Raw genomic sequence first — 22,701 nt, 5'->3', positions numbered from 1 at the left:
GAGGATATGCACACCACTTTAAGACACGTATAACTTATGGCTCAATTTGCCATGTGGATATTGTGTAACTGGAGAAAGCAAAACAAAAAAAATAAACTTTTAAGGACATTTTGACTGACAGAAAAATAATCTCTATGCTACTAAATAGTCTATCTATGCTACTTAATATAGTTTTGGGAGTCAGGTGTGTCCTGATGAGTATTCATCCACGTGGTATCTACTGAGTAGTGGGTCAAGATGTGTAGCAACCAGTGCAATCAGGATATCAAAGGGCAGATAAAACTAGCTATTTACCTCATGGTAACAGTTTGCAGATTTAACTGCATGTGCTGTTCATTTGCCATATCTAGTCAAGTTTAGCTCACTTGCATCCCCACAAAGAGTCAGAAGTAGTAAGGGTGTGGTGATATTGAAATCATAGCCATTGTGGGCAGCTTGGGAGGAAGGGGTTGGCTATTAACAGAACAAAAGATGTGCCTAGGTGCTACAGGCTTTCATCTTACCTACATGGCTTTCACAAACTCTGCATTAGAGGTACAGGAGGATACTATGTCATAAGGCCACTTGCCATCTACTCTATACTCTGAGCAGCATCTCCAAAATGTTTCATCATGGGATGGCACGTTACCATAGTTCCCCCCCCCCCCCCCCTGTAAAGACAAGGGGATTCCAGTTCCTGGGAGATTTTCTTTTCACTTTGTATAGAATCTGTAATAGTTGCAGCATTCAACAAATTTCTCTCATTGTTTTCCGAAAGGGAAAAAATATATATAAATAAATGTTCCCCTGCTGCATGGATGCCATGGTAATATCTGATTCAATTTCCGATGTAGATATTGTGGTTCCACTGGTTTGGACAGCTAAACATGGCTTCTATCTGATTTTATGATTTTATTCATTTTCCTTTCTGCCCCCCCCCCCCAATAAAAGCCTTCACAAGCAAACAAAAGCCCTAGTTGCGGTCAGTGGGGCAGCAGCAGTAGGGTGACCCTGATCCCTTGCCATTGGAACACTGAGTGCAGCTGCAGGTTCCTGAGAGGGGCGAGGTGTGGGGAGACATTCCAGTGTTCCTAGAAGGAATCATGTCTGAAACAATCCATGATGCTTCCTCTTGAAACCCAGCACCATGGGGCTGAAAAATGGGAGATGGAAATCAAGGGAAAGGATTTGCACATCCTTAATGTGCAGTACAATCCTATTATTCCCTTTTCAGGTACAGAAATTCCAGTTTCAGGAAGAGAAGCTCTCCTTCATGAGTCTTGAATTGATGCGTGTAAAAAAATGGCTGCAAGACATAACTGAACCACGTCGTAGGTGCCTCGAGGAGCTGGCACTCAGGAGGGATTTTGTCAGCTGGGTCAAAGAATCCCTGGAAGGTAGAACAGATGTGCACCTGCTATTCTTGTTTCTAAAAGTCTAAAAAGTTGCTTAGACATATGATATACACTTGTACACTGTTATATTATGTACAGTGGTACCTCTGGTTATGTACTTAATTCGTTCTGGAGGTCCGTTCTTAACCTGAAACTGTTCTTAACCTGAAGCACCACTTTAGCTAATGGGGCCTCCTGCCGCTGCCGCGCCGCCGGAGCACAATTTCTGTTCTCATCATGAAGCAAAGTTCTTAACCCGAGGTACTGTTTCTGGGTTAGCGGAGTCTGTAACCTGAAGCGTATGTAACCTGAAGCGAGGTACCACTGTATAGGTGTATTACATGATGTATTTCCTCATTTTGTTTTCTGTACAAGCTGGCACCTGCAAGATGTCTCAGTGCAGGAGGGATCCTAAAATGGGATGTTGTATTGTCCATTTCTCAGCCACCGACTCCTTTCTCATTCCCTTGTCTCATGCTTCCTGTTTTTCTCCCTTAAATTTCTTATTTCCTTACTCAGTGGGGAACACATAGCTCTACACTCAAGACACATATGCATGTGCACACAAACTTAAATGTTGGCCGCGCATAGGAAGGAGGATCTCTTTCCACTTCATGTCTCCATCATATTTTTATTTGTACAGGCAGCCTTATCTTTAAATGAGACATGCACAAGGTTGAGAGAAGCAATCATTTCAGCAAGAAAAATTATTGAACTAACAGCACTTTCCATAGCAAATTATTTTTGTAGTTTTTACTTGGACAGAGTGGTTTTAAGAATGGATCCATCATATATTCCCAAAGTGAATTATTTTTTGCATACGTAACAACTTTTTTTGTCCTTCTCCCTCACATCTGTTGGAAAAAGCATGGCTTTCCTTGGACGTATGGAGAGCACTGAAAATGCATGTCTGTGTTACATGTTTTGTTCTGTTAATGAACTCCTTATTTTATTATTTTTCATCCTAACACACTAGGGAAGAAGGTTCCCAGTTCCACTTTAGCAAGGTTGATGTATTATGCTAGCTTATGAGCCCCTCAAAATTCCTGTTTGAAAAATCACATTTCAGTGCATTCAGGGTGGTTGTGACTATGGCAGCTTTCTCAGCAAATGTACCTCTCAATGAGGTATGTGGGGAAGCTGCATGGGCAATTTCAACAATGTTTATGAGGCATCATAAGAATGGTAAATATGCTTTTCATGAGGTGGCTTTTGGGAGGCAAATCCTCCAGCAGGTTCATTGAGGGGAAGTCATAGAATAGAGAGCCCACCCAATTGAGATCTTACCTTTATTCAATCCAACCATGCCACCTTTGGAAGGAACAATTGTTCTCCTCTGAAGGGTGCATCTCAGAAGTGTTGAACACATGGCATGGGCCCAACCTACGATCTAGCTTCCTTATATAGGTTTAGAGAGTGCATCAAGGTTTTCCCAGTAGGTCTCCATGAAGCAGACTAATGTTTGGGGGGCATGGCCAATGGACAAAGAGCAAGATGCATTTCCTGTTTTTAATTTGAGAGGGCAGCATAGCCCACAATGTCATGTTTTTCAGAACCTCTGAGAAACACCTTTCAGATTATCACAATAATTCTTTTGCCTCCTTGTGGTTTACTCCACTTCACAACTTCACATAAAAAGCAAAGGAAGCAAACATAAGTAATGCAGGCTTTGTGTCAAACACTGAATAAAGATGTAGGTCCTGGTAGAAAGACATGGAGTACTTCCAGGGGCGGTACTTATAGACAGTAAACTTTGGGGTGTCTTTCAATTTGTTTATTTGCCTTAGATAAGAATGAGCTGAAGGTATTTGTGGACTTAGCTTCTATCTCCGCGGGAGAGAATGACATGGATGTGGATCGTGTGGCTTGTTTCCATGATGCTGTCCTTGGCTACTCCTCCCTGTTGTATGACTTGAAACGGGAATCGGGATTTGGGGAGCTCATGAAGTGCTTGAGGAAACTTTGGAAAGCCCTGGAGAGTGACAACAACCTTCCAAAGAAACTGGTAATTCCTGCAGTTGGACCTTCGTTCATCTGTGTATATCTGCTCTTATTAAGCTGTGCATTTTATAAAGATACTGCATCGAGTGTGAGTTTAAAGGTAAAGGGACCCCTGATCATTAAGTCCAGTCACAGGCGACTCTGGGGTTGTGGTGCTCATCTCACTTTACTGGCCGAGGGAGCCAGCGTTTGTCCGCAGACAGCTTCTGGGTCATGTGGCCAGCATGACTAAGCTGCTTCTGGTGAAATTAGCAGTGCATGGAAATGCCGTTTACCTTCCCACTGGAGCGGTACCTATTTATCTACTTGCACTTTGACGTGCTTTCGAACTGCTATGTTGGCAGGAGCAGGGACCGAGCAACGGGAACTCACCCCATCGTGGGGATTCAAACCGCCGACCTTCTGATCGGCAAGCCCTAGGCTCTGTGGTTTAGACCACAGCGCCACCTGCATCCAGGTGTGAGTTTACTGTAGATATATTGAAGGGTAGAAAATTATTGGTGTGGACATTGAGATTTTGTAGGGATATCCACCTTGTAGCTACTTAAACCTACATTCTGCAGAGTAGTGTGTGCTTTGTATGTGAATATAATTTATGCCTGTGCTCTATTCTACCGCATACACTGCAGTTTTGTGCATCATACCAGCTGGTGGGTTCAGTAGCTACTTTTAATTTCATGAAATATCTCTGGGCTTCACAGCATAGAATAGCGGAACAGAAATCTTCCAGGTTCAAATAATCATGTCCTTGAGTGAGGATTGTCATTTAGCAACACACCATGCTCCCTTGTCATCTATGGCTATGCTATTATCAGCATATGATTTGTTCTGGGATAAAGTATGGGACTAATTTAGAGTATATCTTCTTCCTGAACCCTACAGCGTGATTCTGCAAGATACTTGGAATGGCTAAAAACAATAAAAGAGAGTCATGGTTCTGTGGAACTGTCATCTATATCACTGGCAACTAAAATCAATAGCAAGGGAATCTACCGAATTAGGGCGCCAGCAGAAGGCCAGAAGGTGAGACCATTCTTGTAGTATATTGTACCAGTTTTTGTAACCTTTCTCCTCGTCTCTCAGTAGCTATTTTTTCTGTACACCACACCCAACAAACAGCTTGCTATAAAGTGAATGATATAACCTGTGATGGGATAGTGAGCTGCTTGTGCGTAAAAGCTTGATCCCCCTGGGGTTTGGCTGGTCATCCAAACCGAGGCACTAACGGAGCCCCCAAAGCATGACTCCGTCAGTCACTGGTAGTATCTGACAGTGGGCGTCTACGGAATTTACGCCAACATAAAAGCTGTTTGACGGACATGCGCCTTCGTGACTCTCTGCGTGACAGTTTCCGGCGAAGGGTGGGAGTTCCTAACGGGGGTCTTGTTACCTCTTCGCTATTCTCACTAGAAGTATCCCAGAGCCTCCCCTCCGCTGTTACTCCTGCACTCCCCCTGCTGGTTCCTTCCTCTGCTGCAGATTCTCTCCTATTCTCCTGGAGCCTGTCCACCATCTGTCCCTCCGATGGCAGTTCCCTGACATCCACCTCCCCCCCAGGGCCCCCTTCACCCCCTCCCGCCTCCTCTCCCACTGGCGGTGAGGGCGGAAAGCCCCTGAAGGAACTCTCCTCGTCGTCCGAGGATTCAAACACTTCTAGCCACGGTGTACCGTCTCTCTCCCCGTCTTCCTCTTCTTCGTCGGAGTCGACTTCCTCACCCACCCCTGACTCTGGGAACCCTTCAAACTCTCCTTCCTCATCGGTGGTCCCAAAGTGTTCCCTTCTAAATCGTGCCACGGGTTGCGGTTTTCTTGGGAAACGCTGATGAAATGTTTCTATTAAGACCTCGTCATTGACTACCTCTGCTGGTACCCAAGTGTTTTCCGACTCTACGTCCCCCTCCCATTAATCGTGGTAACCTGCAAAGGCTTACTTAATGGGATAGTCTGTATCTGGTGTTCAGCTGCAAACTCCTTACTCATGAAATTACATGAGCTACCTGAATCCAATAGCGCTTTTATCTTCAGTGGGTGTCCGTTTGCCAGTTCCAGCAACACCTCTATCACAAGCGCTGGTCTTGGAGGTTCCGGCGTGGGCACATTCACTACTCCCTGGCCTGGCTGCTGTGCCCTGATGTTGGCAACCAGGCGTTGGCTTTTACTTGCTCCGTGATTTCTTCTTCCTCCTTCCCCCCAACAGTTCCCGCCATCCCTTGCCATTCCTTCCTTTGCGGACAGACTCTGGCAAAGTGACCTGGCTGTTGGCAGAGATAGCATCTCTTGCCGCTCTTTCCCTCCTTCTTCCGCCCTTCACTGGTGTTTGAAACTGCGCGCGCGCGCGCTGTTCCAAGTTCCATCGGTTCTGCTGGCGGGAAAGGCTGCTCCGGAATCTCTGGAATGCGGAAGTCCTTCCAACGTTCCCCCTTTCCTTCCCGCTTTTCCATAGCTCTAGCCTCCTGGCGTGCTCCTATGGACAGCGCTGATTTAGTCAGCTGATCCATAGACTCCGCCCTAGGCGCCCGGGAAAGTTCATCTTTCACTGCCGGAGAGAGACCTTCTTCAAACAGCATTTGAATAGGTTCACTAGCAAGGTCCCACCCTAGTCTATGAATCAGCATGGTGAACTCAGTCCAGTACTCACGTACAGATCGGCTCCCCTGTTTACACGCCATTAACTGTCTGCGCACCACCCCCTGCTCGATCTCGCTGGAAAACATCAAGTCCATAGCGCGAAAAAACTTCATTGTGTCCTTTAAGATTTCATTATTGGCTGCCATCAGGGGCCGAACCCAGTCCTTCGCCCCTCCCTCTAGATGGCCAATCACGTACGCCACTCTAGAGTTCTCATCGGGGAAGTCATCAAACAGTAGATTGAGAGCATATTGCATCTCTGTCCTAAAGGCTTGATAGTTCCTGGGATCCCCCCCAAATTTCTGCACCAATCCAGGCACCCGTCTGGCAAGTGGGGTGGTTTTCCCTTTATCCGTATCTTGAGCCCTCCTCTCCTCGAGCCTCGCCGTTTGCAGCGCGAGCTGGACCTCCAACGCCCTGTACCTTTCTTCCAGGCTTGGACCTGCTCCAGCTCCAGCTCCTGCTCCTCCGGTTCCGGCTGGTTCGCTCATGATGCCCTCTGCTTGCACAAGCTGCTTTCAAAGACTGTCAGATTGCTGTGATGGGATAGTGAGCTACTTGTGCGTAAAAGCTTGATCCCCCTGGGGTTTGGCTGGTCATCCAAACCGAGGCACTAACGGAGCCCCCAAAGCATGACTCTGTCAGTCGCTGGTAGTATCTGACAGTGGGCGTCTACGGAATTTACGCCAACATAAAAGCTGTTTGACGGACATGCGCCTTCGTGACTCTCTGCGTGACAGTTTCCGGCGAAGGGTGGGAGTTCCTAACGGGGGTCTTGTTACCTCTTCGCTATTCTCACTAGAAGTATCCCAGAGCCTCCCCTCCGCTGTGACTCCTGCACTCCCCCTGCTGGTTCCTTCCTCTGCTGCAGATTCTCTCCTATTCTCCTGGAGCCTGTCCACCATCTGTCCCTCCGATGGCAGTTCCCTGACATAACCCTTTCTAAGCGTCTCTTTCAATAAATTGCTTCCTTTATCATATCCTAGTGCCTGTCTGTTGCAACACCATTAAGTCGATCAGGGATTTCCTCCCATAGTGTTCATGAGTGTGAACTTGAGAATTCGCTATCACAGAGCTATTTTCTGTTGGTGGCATTTGCCACAACTTTTTACTGGCATCCTTCCAAAGACATTGCCCTCATAATTTGGTGCAACCCTCTCAGTATTTAGCATAAACCTATTTACCACTGACAACTGCTATCTCTACATATAGTAGGGGGGGGAACCTTGTATGGCATCATAAGGAAGTAAAGCAATGATTAAATTTATTTCTAGGTTTCTCTGGATACTGTCCTGTGCCTGACTATCTCAGAAAGTCACGGTGGCCAAGAAGAGGAACGGCAGTACTCCCTAGAAGAACTCCGAGATTTGATGAATAAGCTGATGCTGATGTCAGGCAAGGTAGAACAAGGTGCAGAAGTAGAGAAGTTTTCTGAGGTCAGTTTCCAGGCATAATTTCCTGTTTGTATTTTGAAACTCATATTGTCCTTTGAGGGATATGTGGTGGGGGACAAGAGTAATGGGGTTCTTCCTTCAGTCATGCTGCATTTCTGTGTCCATTGAGAGATTGTAGAGATTTCAGAAAGTGTTTTTTTCCCTGAGATGTAAAATACAATTTGAAACGTCACAGAAGTTTGCATCGCATTGAATTGTGATGATTTGTTGCTGATTAGGATGTTCCTTTGGGAATTGAATGGCTCCATCATTTGGCTCACTTGCCCTTTCTAAATTTCAGTGTTCCTGGTAAATTTTAAAACAATTAAAATTTTACACCCTGAATGCCCTTGGACCAGAGCTTGTTGGCTGCTTGCCTGTACAGAATGTTGAAGGGAGAAAGGTTGAAGAAAATTCAGGGAGTAAATGTCCCCCCCCCCCATTATTTTAATACATATTGTGAACCCCTTTGAGCTCTATAAATGAAAAGTGGTGTGTCAGTTTTTAAATCAATAAATGTTAGGAGAACCAGTTTTTGATACCGCCTTCATGTATTTAGGTTAACCAGTTTAAAAGTTCAATATGGCCATAGTTTCAGCTGGTGTAGCTCTATCTCTAAGCAAATGGAGTTGGCCAAGGCTACTTTAGGCATTCTAGTAGTAAGGGTGGCAATGGGTAATGCATATTTCACATTCATTGGTGGTGTGCTATTTAGATTTATTGGTCTGTCTTCTGCTGTGTTTCTTCTGCACCCAGGTATTTTCTAGTGTCCAGAGGCTTGCACTGTCTTTCATCGACCTTTATTCTGCTGGAAACATGCTGTTCCGCTCTTGGGTCGCTGGTGTATATTGCTCACCCAACCATGAATTCTGCCTTAGCATGGACTTCAATTTAAATTCTAGTTCTGTCCTTATTGGAAATGGAGATGTCACAGATGTTCTGCCACTCATTTGCCGAAAGATGGAGAGTTTCCTGGAAAAGTGGAACCAGTTTATGTCAGAGAAGCGATCCCAGTACTATTATTTGAATTACTATATGGCAGAACAGTTTGTATACTTGTGCAAGGAGCTTGGCTCAAAGTGCCCCAGCGAGGCTGCCTTAACGATGCTGTCATTTATAAAGCACAACTGCAGCAAGCAAGATATCCAGGAGGTCTCCCGCCAAGTATCATCAAAAAAAGCAAAGAGGAATTTTGCCGATTTATTTGGGCCGTTGGCAAGAGGGAAAGAGTTGGCTGTACAACTGGAGTACATCTGGGAGTCCTACATGGGAAAGATGGGCTCATTCCTTCCAGGCTGCCTGGACATTGAAACCCTTGGCATTTACTTGGCCACCCTGGCAGATCTGGAAAAGAGGAGTGTTATGCGAAAATTGCCACAGGGTCTTCATGCTGGCAGGCCTAACCTCATTCTCTGTCCTCGCTCTGAGGTGTTGGCTTCGGCACTGGCCATCTACATGAACAGTCCTGGGGAGATGCTACCCTCTTACGATGAAGTCTTGCTCTGCACACCACAAACCAGCTATGAACAAGTGGCGCTGTTTTTGAGGCGGTGCCTCACTTCAGGCTATAAGGGGGAAAAGATTTACACCTTGCTGTTTGCAGATGAGTTGAGCTATGATGTTGGCTACAGGTCTGAAGAACTTTTCCAGAGTCTTCACTTAAAGCATCAGGATGATTATAGGCTAGTGATTCTCTGCAACTGTGAGAGAGAGCACTGCTATGTCCCTTCTGTCTTCAGCCAGTTCAAAGTTCACATGATCCCTCAGCAGCCCCTGAAGGACATTCAGGGCTACCTTGGGAATCATTACAAAGCAACACAAAATTCATCGGCTTCTGTCTTCAAGGACCAAATGTGTGTTGGGATTGTAGCTTCTGAGAGAGCTGGAGTAGGTGAGTGAACTAAGTACATCTAGTTTTTCATCTATGTTTCAGAATGGGTAGACTAAAACTTGAGGGTATAAAACATGGTCTGTTGTTTTTCCTTCTGTGATGCTCTTTCAGCTTGTGACTGGAAAGATCAGCACAGGAATAATGAGGGGCAAGGGGCACATTACACAGCAGGCTCAGTGTCTGTCTAAAAGAGTAGTTTTACTTGAACAGTATTTCAGCCTGCTGTTTAGTATTTTTGTCCCAGGCTTAGACATAAATGTTGGAAGGAATAGTACCTCTCTTTACAGAGATAATTCCAAGATGAAAACCAGAGGTTACAGTGCAGGTGGCGGCAGCTGTGACTGGTACATTTTGGGATAAACAGTTAGTACAGCTCTAGCTGAAGACTGTATCCAAGTATTTGTTGGATCAGTTTCTCTCCCTCACCCAGATTCTTCCTACTTGTTGCTCAGCAGAAGCCCATACTATTGAGTGCTCTCAGTTTCAAACCAATCCATTGTGTGCCTGCTGTGCCCATTAATAACTCAGATATGTTTTTATTATTAACAATAGGAAAATCTCTCTATGTAAAGAGGCTGCAACAGAAAATGGAAGCAAAACTACATCGCTCTGAAGTGCCATTAAAAACTATTAGGTTGATAGACCCCTGCGTGGATGAAGGGAAAGTGCTGAAGTCTCTTCTCCCATACCTGCACCCTAAGTACCAGGAACAGCCTATGATATTTCATTTTGATATCACTTCTTCAGTGAGTATAGCATGGTTTGGGCAGAACTTTGTCTCCTTACCCTACCCCTCACTTTATAAAGTTGGTTGTTATTGGCTGGTTGGCAACTCAATGAGGAGAAAATTTCATTTGTCTTTTTAAAATTACTACATTTCTGTATTTTCCTAGGTTCATTCTGGAATTCCAGAATTTCTGTTCAAGCTCTTAGTTTTACAGTACCTGGCAGATATACATGGGAAACTCTGGCTGCGGAAACAGTGTCATTTGTATGTTGTAGAAATTCTTCAAACATCTTCATCACCAAGAAAACAAACTAGATCTGTAAGTACCTATGGGTATTGAACTACTGTCTCCTAAATTGTTTGTTGTTGTTTAGTCGTTTAGTCGTGTCCGACTCTTCGTGACCCCATGGACCAGAGTACGCCAGGCACTCCTGTCTTCCACTGCCTTCCGCAGTTTGGTCAAACTCATGCTGGCAGCTTCGAGAACACTGTCCAACCATCTCATCTTCTGTCGTCCCCTTCTCCTTGTGCCCTCAATCTTTCCCAACATCAGGGTATTTTCCAGGGAATCTTCTCTTCTCATGAGGTGGCCAAAGTATTGGAGCCTCAGCTTCTGGATCTCTCCTTCCAGTGATCACTCAGGGCTGATTTCCTTCAAAATGGATAGGTTTGATCTTCTTGCAGTCCATGGGACTCTCGAGTCTCCTCCATCACCATAATTCAAAAGCATCAATTCTTCGGCGATCAGCCTTCTTTATGGTCCAGCTGTCACTTCCATACATCACTACTGGGAAAACCATAGCTTTAACTATACAGACCTTTGTTGGCAAGGTGATGTCTCTGCTTTTTAAGATGCTGTCTAGGTTTGTCATTGCTTTTCTCCCAAGAAGCAGGCGTCTTTTAATTTTGTGACTGCTGTCACCATCTGCAGTGATCATGGAACCCAAGAAAGTAAAATCTCTCACTGCCTCCATTTCTTCCCCTTCTATTTGCCAGGATGTGATGGGACCAGGGGCCATGATCTTCGTTTTTTGATGTTGAGCTTCAGACCATATTTTGCGCTCTCCTCTTTCACCCTCATTAACAGGTTCTTTAATTCCTCACTTTCTGCCATCAAGGTTGTGTCATCTACATATCTGAGGTTGTTGATATTTCTTCCGGCAATCTTTATTCCGGCTTGGGATTCATCCAGCCCAGCCTTTCGCATGATGAATTCTGCATATAAGTTAAATAAGCAGGGTGACAATATACAGCCTTGTCGTACCCCTTTCCCAATTTTGAACCAATCAGTTGTTCCATATCCAGTTCTAATTGTAGCTTCTTGTCCCACATAAAGATTTCTCAGGAGACAGATGAGGTGATCAGGCACTCCCATTTCTTTAAGAACTTTCCATAGTTTGCTGTGGTCGACACAGGCAAAGGCTTTTGCAGAGTCAATGAAGCAGAAGTAGATGTCTTTCTGGAACTCTCTAGCTTTCTCCATAATCCAGCGCATGTTTGTAATTTGGTCTCTGGTTCCTCTGCCCCTTCGAAATCCAGCTTGCACTTCTGGGAGTTCTCAGTCCACATACTGCTTAAGCTTGCCTTGTAGAATTTTAAGCATAACCTTGCTAGTGTGTGAAATGAGTGCAATTGTGCGGTAGTTGGAGCATTCTTTGGCATTGCCCTTCTTTGGGATTGGGATGTAGACTGATCTTCTCCAATCCTCTGGCCACTTCTGAGTTTTCCAAATTTGCTGGCATATTGAGTGTAGCACCTTAACAGCATCATCTTTTAAAATTTTAAATAGTTCAGCTGGAATATCATCACTTCCACTGGCCTTGTTATTAGCAGTGCTTTCTAAGGCCCATTTGACTTCACTCTCCAGGATTTCTGGCTCAAGGTCAGCAACCACACTACCTGGGGTATACGAGACATCCATTTCTTTCTGGTATAGTTCCTCTGTGTATTCTTGCCACCTCTTCTTGATGTCTTCTGCTTCTGTTAGGTCCTTTCCACTTTTGTCTTTTATTATGGAAATCTTTGTACAAAATGTTCCTTTCATATCTCCAGTTTTCTCTGGTTTTTCCCATTCTATTGTTTTCCTCTATTTCTTTGCATTGCTCGTTTAAGAAGGCCTTCTTGTCTCTCCTTGCTATTTTTTTGGAAATCTGCCTTCAATTTCCTGTATCTTTCACTATCTCCCTTGCATTTTGCTTGCCTTCTCTCCCCCGCTATTTGTAAGGCCTCGTTCAACAGCCACTTTGCTTTCTGGCATTTCCTTTTCATTGGAATGGTTTTTGTTGCTGCCTCCTGTATAATGTTACGAGCCTCCATCCATAGTTCTTCAGGCACTCTGTCCATCAACTCTAAATCCTTAAACCTGTTCTTCACTTCCACTATGTATTCATAAGGGATTTGATTTAGATTGTATCTTACCGGCCCAGTGGTTTTTCCTACTTTCTTCAGTTTAAGCTTGAATTTTGCTATAAGAAGCTGATGATCTGAGCCACAGTCAGCTCCAGGTCTTGTTTTTGCTGACTGTATAGAGCTTCTCCATCTTTGGCTGCAGAGAATATAATCAATCTGATTTCGATGCTGCCCATCTGGTGATGTCCATGTGAAGAGTTGTCTCTTGTGTTGCTGGAAAAGAGTGTTTGTGATGACCAGCTTGTTCTCTTGACGAAACTCTATTAGCCTTTGCCCTGCGTCGTTTTGAACACCAAGGCCAAACTTGCCAGTTGTTCCTTTTATCTCTTGACACCCTACTTTAGCATTCCAGTCCCCTATAATGAGAAGAACATCCTTCTTTGGTGTCATTTCTATACGGTGTTGTAAGTCTTCATAGAATTGGTCAATTTCAGTTTCTTCAGCACAAGTAGTTGGTGCATAAACTTGGATTACTGTGATGTTAAAAGGTCTGCCTTGTATTTGTATCGAGATCATTCTATCATTTTTGATATTGCATCCCAGTACAGCTTTCGCCACTCTTTTGTTGACTATGAAGGCCACTCCATTTCTTTTACGAGATTATTGCCCCCAGTAGTAGATATGATGGTCATCCAAGCTGAATTCACCCGTTCCCATCCATTTTAGTTCACTGATGCCCAGGATGTCAATATTTATTCTTGCCATCTCATTTTTGACCACATCCAACTTACCAAGGTTCATGGTACTTACATGGTTCTTTGCTAGTACACCACTGAAAAACCCTATTGCAAAGCTCCCATTTTTAATGAGTTTAATGTTTTCTAACATAATCATGTATTTATGGAATGTTGATATTAAAATTGTATGTGTGCTAAGATAACTGATAGTTTTTTAATCATCCAGGAAAATAGAATGAATGAGAAGCAGTATTAACTCATCAGTTTAAAAGTTTAAAAGCTGTGGAAAAATTATCAAAACCAATAGATAGATAGATAGATAGATAGATAGATAGATAGATAGATAGTATGAGTGACCAAGATGTGTGATATGGGGATAACCTTTCCCTTCTCTCTCTCTCTCTCTCTCTCTCTCTCTCTCTCTCTCTCTCTCTTTTAAAAAAAAGTATTTTCCAGGACTGAAGTACAACTTCATGGATGTGTTCCCCAAAGTAACCTGCAGATCTCCCAAGGAAGTCCTAGAAATTGACATGCAGAGGAATCTGTCCTATGATTGCTCAGACCCAGGTATAGATCAGGAAGTGTTCCGTAGCGAAGCCTTTCAGAGACCCTACCAGTACTTGAGAAGATCTAGCAGAGGAGATTGTCTCGACACATTCCAGTATGAAAAAGGCTCTGTTGAAGGGACACCAGCAGAGTGCCTGCAGATGCTCCTGATCCATTGTGGAGTGATAGATCCTTCCTGGTCAGAACTGAGAAACTTTGCTTGGTTTTTGAACCTTCAACTGAGAAATTGTGAAACATCGGTGTTCTGTAATGCTGCTTTTGTCAACGACACTTTACATGGCTTCAAAAATTTCGTGGTCACATTTATGATTTTAATGGCAAAGGATTTTGCTACACCATCTCTAAATATTTCTGATGAAAGCCCCGGGAATCAGTCTTTTGACATGGAAGGAGTCACAGAAGAAGATCTTGCTCCATTTCATATTCGGAAGAAGTGGGAGTCAGAACCCCACCCATATATATTTTTCAATGCGGATTCTGTATCTATGACATTCATTGGCTTTCATCTCAAACCCAGCGCTAATGGTGGTATTGATGCCATCAATCCCTTGAATGGGAGTGTCATCAAGAGAAATGTAATGACAGCTCAGCTATACCAGGGATTGTGCCTTCAGAGAGTTCCATTCAACATTAACTTTGATGCACTGCCCAGACATGACAAAATTGAGAAACTTTGCATGGTTTTAGGAATACAGTGGCCAATTGATCCTGATGATACGTATGAGCTCACAACAGACAATATGCTAAAGATCCTTGCCATTGAAATGCGATTCAGGTGTGGTATTCCTGTTGTCCTCATGGGAGAAACTGGCTGTGGAAAAACCAGGCTAATAAAATTCCTGTGTGAACTACGTAGGAGCGGTGCTGATGCCGATAACATGAAGCTTGTCAAAGTCCATGGAGGCACCACAGCAGATGCAATCTATGCCAAAGTCAGGGAAGCAGAAGACATTGCTATTGACAATAAACAACAATACCAATTTGACACCATCCTGTTTTTTGATGAAGCCAACACCACTGAAGCAGTCAGCAGCATCAAGGAAGTCTTGTGTGATCGCACAGTTGAAGGACAGCCTTTGGTCCACAACTCAGGTTTGCAAATCATAGCTGCATGCAATCCTTATCGCAAGCATACAGGGGAAATGATTCAGCGCTTGGAATCGGCTGGCTTAGGCTACCGTGTCAAAGCAGAGGAGACCAAGGAAAAGCTTGGCTCCATTCCTCTTAGGCAGCTGGTATACCGTGTCCATGCGCTCCCTCCTAGCATGATCCCTCTAGTGTGGGATTTTGGACAGTTGAACAACGTTACTGAAAAACTCTATATACAGCAGATTGTGCAAAGACTTACTAGGTCAATACCAATGTCTGACGTTGAGCTCCAGTTAATAACAGATGTGCTTTTTGCGTCTCAGACGTATATGAGGCAAAGGAATGATGAATGCAGCTTTATCAGCCTCAGAGATGTGGAACGCTGCATGGAAGTCTTCAAGTGGTTCCACAGCCACAGTGAACTACTAATGAAACATCTGGAGAAGCAAGTTGCAGAGAGGAAGGCAGCTAAAGGTTTTGTCCAGCGAGACCCAGTCCTTTGGTCCTTGGTACTTTCAGTGGGTGTTTGCTACCATGCTTCCCTGGAAAGGAAAAAGGAGTACCGTAGAGTCATCAGCACCATCCTTCCAGAGCCATATGATGATGAAAAGGGAATCCTTGAAGAAATTGGCTTAGTTCAGGATCTCTTCTTGAGTGACCTACCTCTGAGGGAAACGATTGCCAAGAACTTAGCACTGAAGGAAAATGTTTTTATGATGGTTATCTGCATTGAACTTAAAATCCCCTTGTTTCTCATTGGCAAGCCTGGCAGTTCCAAATCTCTTGCCAAAACGATTGTGGCTGATGCCATGCAAGGCCAAGCAGCATATACTGAGCTTTATAAAGAACTGAAGCAAATCCATTTGGTGTCCTTTCAGTGCAGCCCACACTCTACGCCTGAGGGAATCATCAACACTTTCAAGCATTGTGCTCGCTTCCAAGAAGGAAAGAACCTAAAGGAGTATGTCTCTGTGGTGGTGTTAGATGAAATTGGCTTGGCTGAAGACTCCCCCAAAATGCCTCTGAAGACCCTTCACCCGCTCTTGGAAGATGGCTGTGTTGATGATGATCCACTCCCTCATAAGAAAGTTGGCTTCATTGGGATCTCTAACTGGGCGCTGGATCCAGCTAAGATGAATCGAGGCATCTTTGTATCCCGTGGAGAACCAAACAAGAAGGAACTCATAGAAAGCGCAAAGGGTATCTGCTCTTCAGAACGCGCCGTCCTGCACAAAGTTGACCGTTTCTTTCCCATCTTTGCAAGTGCTTATGAGGAAATTTGCAAGACCCAAGGCAAGGACTTCTTTGGGTTGCGTGATTATTACAGTCTCATAAAAATGGTGTTTGCTTTAACCAAAAAAGTGAAAAGAGAGCCAGCTCCCCGTGAACTAGCAGAGATAGTTCTCCGAAATTTCAGTGGCAAAGAAGGTGTTGAGGCCTTGAACATTTTTATGTCTAGGTTCTCAGAAAAAGGAGATGTCATCCGTGAGGACATTGGTACAATTGATCTAGTTCAGCAGAACATTTACAGTGACTATGAGGATGGTGAATGCCGTTACCTGCTGGTGTTGACGGAAAATTATGCAGCCCTCCAGATCCTGCAGCAGGCTTTTTTCAAAGGTACACAGCAGCCAGAAATTATTTTTGGTTCCAGTTTTCCCAAAGACCAGGAATACACCCAGATCTGCCGAAACATCAACCGAGTGAAGATCTGTATGGAGACAGGGCAGATGGTCATTCTTCTCAACCTGCAGAATCTGTATGAAAGCCTCTATGATGCCCTCAACCAGTATTACGTTCAACTTGCTGGTCAAAAGTATGTTGACTTGGGCTTGGGGACCCATCGAGTGAAATGCAGAGTGCACCCTAAGTTCCGTTTGATTGTCATTGAGGAGAAAGAGGTGGTCTACAAACATTTCCCCATCCCGTTGATCAACAGGCTTGAAAAGCACTACCTAGACATCAATACCGTGTTGGACAAGAGGCAAAGAGACACTGTGGAAGAATTGAAGAAATGGGTGGCCAGCTTCACAGCAGCTGAAACTGAAAAATACTTTATGGGCCAGCAGAAATATACACCTTCTGATGTCTTTGTTGGCTACCATCCTGACACCTGTGCCTCAGTTGTCTTGCAGGTGACGGAGAAGCTGAAAATGGATGCTTCCCCTCAGGAACTGATGCGAAAAGTACAAGAAGAAGCCAAGTTGGTCCTGTTAAACTGTGCAACGCCTGATTCTGTAGTCCGCCTTGGTGATTCACGGCTGGGTTCCTTTCTGGCAGATGACTTGGCCAAGGTATACTTTCAGCAGCAACATCACACTTCGCTTGCAGAGTTCCTTCATGCTTGTCTTGAGACAGAGTGTAGGGGTCACACAACCTTTATTGAGGTGAGTTCTGAAATACTTCTTTGTTCTTTTTTTAATACATTAGGAATTTTGCTCTCCTGAGATGGCATTAGAACTTTAATAATTCTAGACTACACATGGGAGCATATGGATCAGAAAATATATTTCTCCTCACCTTGGAGATCATTATTCTATATTGTCAGAAAATGTTAAGTCAAAAGTCTGGTCTGAGCTATATTTTACTGGTTGTACAAAGGTTCAATATATTCCTCATGGGTAAAAGTGAAGCAGCCATTACCAGGTGTACCTTCATTAAATTGTCCATCAAGCAGTATTTACAGCAAGGTAGAATGTAGCTACTGGTCCAGTTCAGGTGTAATGGCGATATACGGTTTGTAAAGAGAATGTGCTACAGCAAGCCTTGGGCTTGTGTGTGAAGGAGAAGGAAGGAGAGAATGCAAATCTAAAGCATACTGTAGATGCCTCTCATAACAGCAAACCAAGTTGTATTGTTTTATTTGATCTTATTCAATATGAAACAGTGAATATCTTGCTATCCACTTCGCCATGGGTGTTCCATATGCCAGAAACATTTTGAAATTAAAAGTTCAAGCAGCAGATACAGGTGGCAGGTGATACAATTAATTTTGCTTTTTTGGCAACTCAGATGCCAGCATTCTTGGTGTCTCATATGTGGCCAGAGATCTAGAGAATCCAAATGAGATTTATTTTGCCCATGTTTGTTGGTGGAATGATTTCCTAGTGCTTCCTTTGGCAGTGGAAAGACTGTCCAAGAAATTAGCAACGTCTAGACTGCTTGTCAGGGTAAAAAGTAAGGCATCTAAATACTACTCAGCAGATTATACCTTTTCCTTCAAACGAGTTGCATTTCTTTTTTCCTCTCTGCTTCCCTTTTAATTTTATTTTCATTCCCATCATGATCTAATAAAATTTTTGTTGTCAAATAGGTTGTAGTAGTTGACAACCAAGTTTTTGGGATTTGTTCTAACAGAAATGTTGGGTTCTTGATTGCTGTCAGCATCACTCAGTTCCTAAGAGCAACTCAAGGTCCTCCTTAGTGTATGTGGTGCTGGTGGGGCTAACCTTAATTTTATTGGACATTAGACTACCATGCAATATTGCTTCATTTTGTTTCAAAAGGGTTTGCTGTGTGCAGTTGTGCAAAAATCTTAAAAGGCTTTGTACATCTCTGACAGAGAAATCTCACATTTTTCTTTACTGTTTCAGGTTACAACTTTTTCTAGACTCCTGACTGCGGCAGACACAGAGACTTTGAAGACAGAACTATGGGACAATGTAGGCATTCCAAAAGTTCTTTTCTTGCAACAGTTTGACACAGAACATTCCTTTCTGAAAGAAATTCGGTGAGTGGCTTGCGTTTCTCGGTCCACTTGGTTTGTAGACCACATTGAAGATGGCAGTAACAGAATTTTTGAGTGAAACAGATGGGTAAAGAATAAGCATGGGCTTGTGTTAGCATTTAAGGTTATGTTATAGATTCAGATTGCTGGGATGGATGGAAGTTGATATTTATTTATCTATCACCCACCCTTCACCCTAAGGTGCCGTGGTGTGTGACAACATTAAAAACAACATATAGTCATAAAAAGTGGGACCTAAAAATATACAAGAGTTGGGTCTTCAGCATTGTCTGGAAGCTGTAGAATGAAGGTACCAGACACACATCTGTGGGGAGGGAGTTCATAGCTTAGGGGCAGCCTTTCCCAGGCCACCACCACCACCCCAAACCTACCAACAGAACCCCCTCTGCAAGCCTCAGCACCTGAGATGGTCTATAGAGAAGGAGGTGGTGTTTCAGATATTGGAAGTCTGGGTTCTGTACTGTTGTGTGTGATGATCCACTCTGTGCCTGAAATACAATACCCTTTTAACCATTCTTGTGACATCTGTTGTTTTCTCCCAGGAATTCTCTTTCTGTTGCGCCTGGAACTAAAATACTGATTATTCAGACTGACTTTGAAAACGGATCTCTCAGTGCCCAGATTGTTGCCTCAGCCAAGTATGTTGCATAGCATGTGTTGTATTTTCCAGCTTCTTTATTAGAGCAGCATTGAACTCATGGCTAACAGTTACCACAATCTTTTTCAAGGTCTACCCTTTTCAAGGTCTAGTAAAACACTTTGGGAAAGTGTGAGGGAAGACAAGCTTTTATGTGAAGCTATATGAACATAGTGGACATTTAAAACTTGGTGTTAGGATGGGGTGGAGAAGTAAGCCTTGTAAGTGTTGCTATAATGAGATGTGATTAGGCAGTAGTGTCCTCTGTACTGCCGCTTGAAAATGCCGACAAGTATTTCCTTTCCCTTACAGATACTCAGCTGTTAATGAAATTAACAAAATAGATCTGTGTGAAGCCTCAGTGTTTGTGCTCTTCATCACTAAGCTATCTCGCATTGAAGGAGGAAGTTCCTATGTGGGATTTCATGGAGGTAGGACTGCACAACTGGTGCAATGGGATGTAGAATAAATATGAGGTTTTCAGTGAGTTTGGAATGCTGTTGCAACTCGGAATAAATACCTGATATCAGCGCAAATAGAGAAGAAAATAGGGCTATTTTGTGAAGTATCAAATTGAGGTCCAAATTGAATCTTGTGGTCAGGACACTTCTCTAATAAATGCAATATTTGCTGTCTTTTGCTTTCTTTTGAAAACAATACAAAGAGAGCAGACGGGGTTAAAGGATGCCCATACTGTGAATACCTTTTGATGAAGGATGGTATATAAGTCTAATAAATAAGAAATCAGTATTATTGAGCCTTTAGGTAGTTAGGCACATCCCTATCTGTCCTGCACTGGATTTTTCTTTTCTTGAGATCATCATCAGTTTTTATTTGTATGCCACCTTTCTACAGTTAAAAAAACAATGCTCAAGGTGGCTTACAGCATAACAAGATTTACATAATTTAAAAAGTCATAAACAAAAAATAAACCACATAAAAAATACACAACCAAATGGGAAACAATTTCCACATAAATCAAAATCTAAAACTAAGAATAAAGCATTAATATCACAGTTTAAAATGACATAGGTATAAAATAACAGCAATTTAAACAAAAACAAAACAAAATGGAGCCCTCTCTGCCCAGCAGCAGCAGCCCTTTATAGATCCCTAGGCCAGGTGGTGAGTGGCAGGACTGGGGCCCTCAGGCTCTGAGCAGGGGAGTCCTCCTAGGTGGTAGCTGCAGCAGCAGTTCTTATAGGCCTGTCAGTGGCAGGACTGGGGCCCTCAGGCGCTGAGCCATGATAACTTCACGGCAGTAGTCACAGAAAGTATTTCTGTCTATTGCTAGGAATGTGGCAGTCTGTGCACATTGATGATCTAAGGAGATCCAAGGATATGGTTTCTGATGTAACTTCCCTGAGGAACATAACCCTCAGCCAGCTGTTTTATGAAGACACGGGAAAGTCTGCACAAAAACGTGAGTGTAAGAATTTCAATAAGTTAATGTAGCATTAACTTCTGACAACCTGTAGTCATTCCCGGTTTCCTTAATTTTATCAGTGAGCAAATTCCAACCCTATGCAATCTTCTGTATTATTTTCAGCCGTGATTATGGCAAAGGAAGAAGAACAAGATGAGGAGATGGATGTGGTATCAGCAGCACCCAAAACAGAAAGATTGGCTGTAAGTTTCAATGTATCTCCCTTTAATTATTTTATTTGGCTACCTTTGAAAAGAGAGAGTGCTTCCCCTCCCCCCTTATTCATGCTGAGGACAAATCAAAATCCCAGAGGTATTATTGTACTTGTTCTCTGTTATGGCTTCCCCTCCATTCCCCCCCCCCCAAATGGTATGGGAGTCTGCATATCCCCAAATTTTCTCAGGTGTAGTGAGGAAACATCTAATAAGCATGGATTATGCTTCCTCATACTAGAGGTTGGGTTCCTTTCCCTGTTTTCCTGGGCTTCAGCCCTTCTCCCGTCTGCTCTGCTATCTTTGCATGTTTTCTGCCCCCACCCCCCAGCCTTCTTTGCCTTTTTTCTTGCTCCCCTTATTGTCCATTTCTGCTCTCTCGCCTGTACATTGTGGTGAATGGTATCTCCTCAAGGGCCTCTTCTCTCACTAAGAACTAACAAACCTTGTAATCATCCTCTGGGGTCCTTCTTTGTGTGTCTCCTCCATGAGAGGCCTGGAGGGTAGCAACATGAGAGCAGGCCTTTTCTGCAGTGGCTCCCCGTTTGTGGAATTCTCTCCCCAGGGAGGCTTGCCTGGCACCTTTGTTACATACAGTATATTTAGGTACTGGGCAAAAACATTCCTCTTCTCCTAGGCCTTTGGCTTATTAGCTAATTTATGGCCTTTTAAATTGTCTGTGTTTGGGTGGGGACAGGTTATTGTTTTTGTTTGCTACTATGTTATATTATGTGTTGTAAACAGCCCTGTGATCCTCGGATGAAGGGCAGTATAGAAATTTAATGAATAAATAATCACAAAGTCTGCAGGCGTCCCTTGTTAGCACTGAGAGTAAGCCCAGCATTTTCCTGGTGGCCGTCATTTTGTTAGCCTCACTATCATCTGTTTACCAGAACATTGCAGGAGCTCCTTTTTAGTGTCTCCATGCTTCTGTACTCAATTCTTGCTCTCCCCTCTACTCCCAGCACTAAGCCTATTATTGGACTGATAAAACATAGATCCCATGCTGGGTCTTGTCTTAAACACTCCAAAGAGATCAAGGACACAAATTATCACAAGTGGAGTAGATCTCCAATGCAGGAAGTGGGTTCTTCTCACTTCTCCACCATAACAAAACAAGTACTTATTGGTTTTTGTTAATAGGACCTTGCTGTGCTATCCCTTTTCCTTGCTTTTATGACTGCTCTTCTCCAGGCAGATAAATATGCTGATTGCTGGCTGCAGGGGAGATCTTGTATCTTCGCCTCCTGTATTGGCCAGCAAGCAAGAGAGTCATCACAGGCAGAAAGCTCTTGTTTACATCAGTTCCCCTTTTCAGAGAAGAAATGTGCACCAGCTTAGTCTGTGTTGCTTCACAATATTAATAGGCTCTCTTTCTCTACTCCTGGAAAGCCCAAAATCTTGGACACCACTGTTCTTCTGAGGAGCTGCGTGCAAAGTGCTGTGGGGATGCTAAGAGACCCAAATGAGAGTTCCAGCCGCAGCACCAGGAGGATTGAAATTCTCCTTAGCCTTCTTTCTGAGGAAAGTGATTTGAAAGGTATGAATGACTAGGAGCATTTAGTTTTGTAAAGTGGAAGGCTTTCTGGTGCAAGCCCCTCCCAGAATATGTTCACACAATCTTTTTCCACAGAGCATGAGGTAACAGGGTTCTCATGTGCTATCAAGCACAGAATTACGTGCAGTGTAGAGAGAGGAAAAGATAGAAGTTTCTCGCTGTGTCGTAATACTAGGACCTGGGGCCATCCAATGAAGCTGAATGTTTGGAGATAAAAATAAAAATAATTAGTACTTCAGTCCATGTATAGTTAACTTGTGGAATTTGCTTGCCACCACAAGATACGGCAATAAGGCAAAATCATATCAGTTTGCTTCCATCTTGC

At 43.6% G+C, this 22,701-nt stretch overlaps 1 protein-coding gene across 1 annotated transcript in view; it reads left to right on the top strand.

Moving 5' to 3' along the window:
• The window catches only part of LOC310839080 (E3 ubiquitin-protein ligase RNF213-like), a 94,269-nt gene that overhangs the window by 39,613 nt on the left and 31,955 nt on the right, over positions 1–22,701 (top strand). The window contains exons 22-35 of the mRNA XM_083727295.1: positions 1,214–1,376; positions 3,161–3,378; positions 4,257–4,397; positions 7,277–7,438; positions 8,192–9,326; positions 9,879–10,072; positions 10,220–10,372; positions 13,586–17,182; positions 18,389–18,525; positions 19,086–19,181; positions 19,493–19,611; positions 20,475–20,603; positions 20,730–20,809; positions 22,211–22,358. Coding sequence (XP_083583421.1) covers positions 1,214–1,376; positions 3,161–3,378; positions 4,257–4,397; positions 7,277–7,438; positions 8,192–9,326; positions 9,879–10,072; positions 10,220–10,372; positions 13,586–17,182; positions 18,389–18,525; positions 19,086–19,181; positions 19,493–19,611; positions 20,475–20,603; positions 20,730–20,809; positions 22,211–22,358 — 6,472 coding nt within the window. The remainder of the gene's footprint in view (positions 1–1,213; positions 1,377–3,160; positions 3,379–4,256; positions 4,398–7,276; positions 7,439–8,191; positions 9,327–9,878; positions 10,073–10,219; positions 10,373–13,585; positions 17,183–18,388; positions 18,526–19,085; positions 19,182–19,492; positions 19,612–20,474; positions 20,604–20,729; positions 20,810–22,210; positions 22,359–22,701) is intronic.

The sequence above is a fragment of the Podarcis gaigeae genome (genome assembly GCF_964106915.1).
Source record: "Podarcis gaigeae genome assembly, chromosome: 2".
NCBI classification, from domain to species: domain Eukaryota; kingdom Metazoa; phylum Chordata; class Lepidosauria; order Squamata; family Lacertidae; genus Podarcis; species Podarcis gaigeae.
This window is presented reverse-complemented; position numbering and strand designations above follow the sequence as displayed.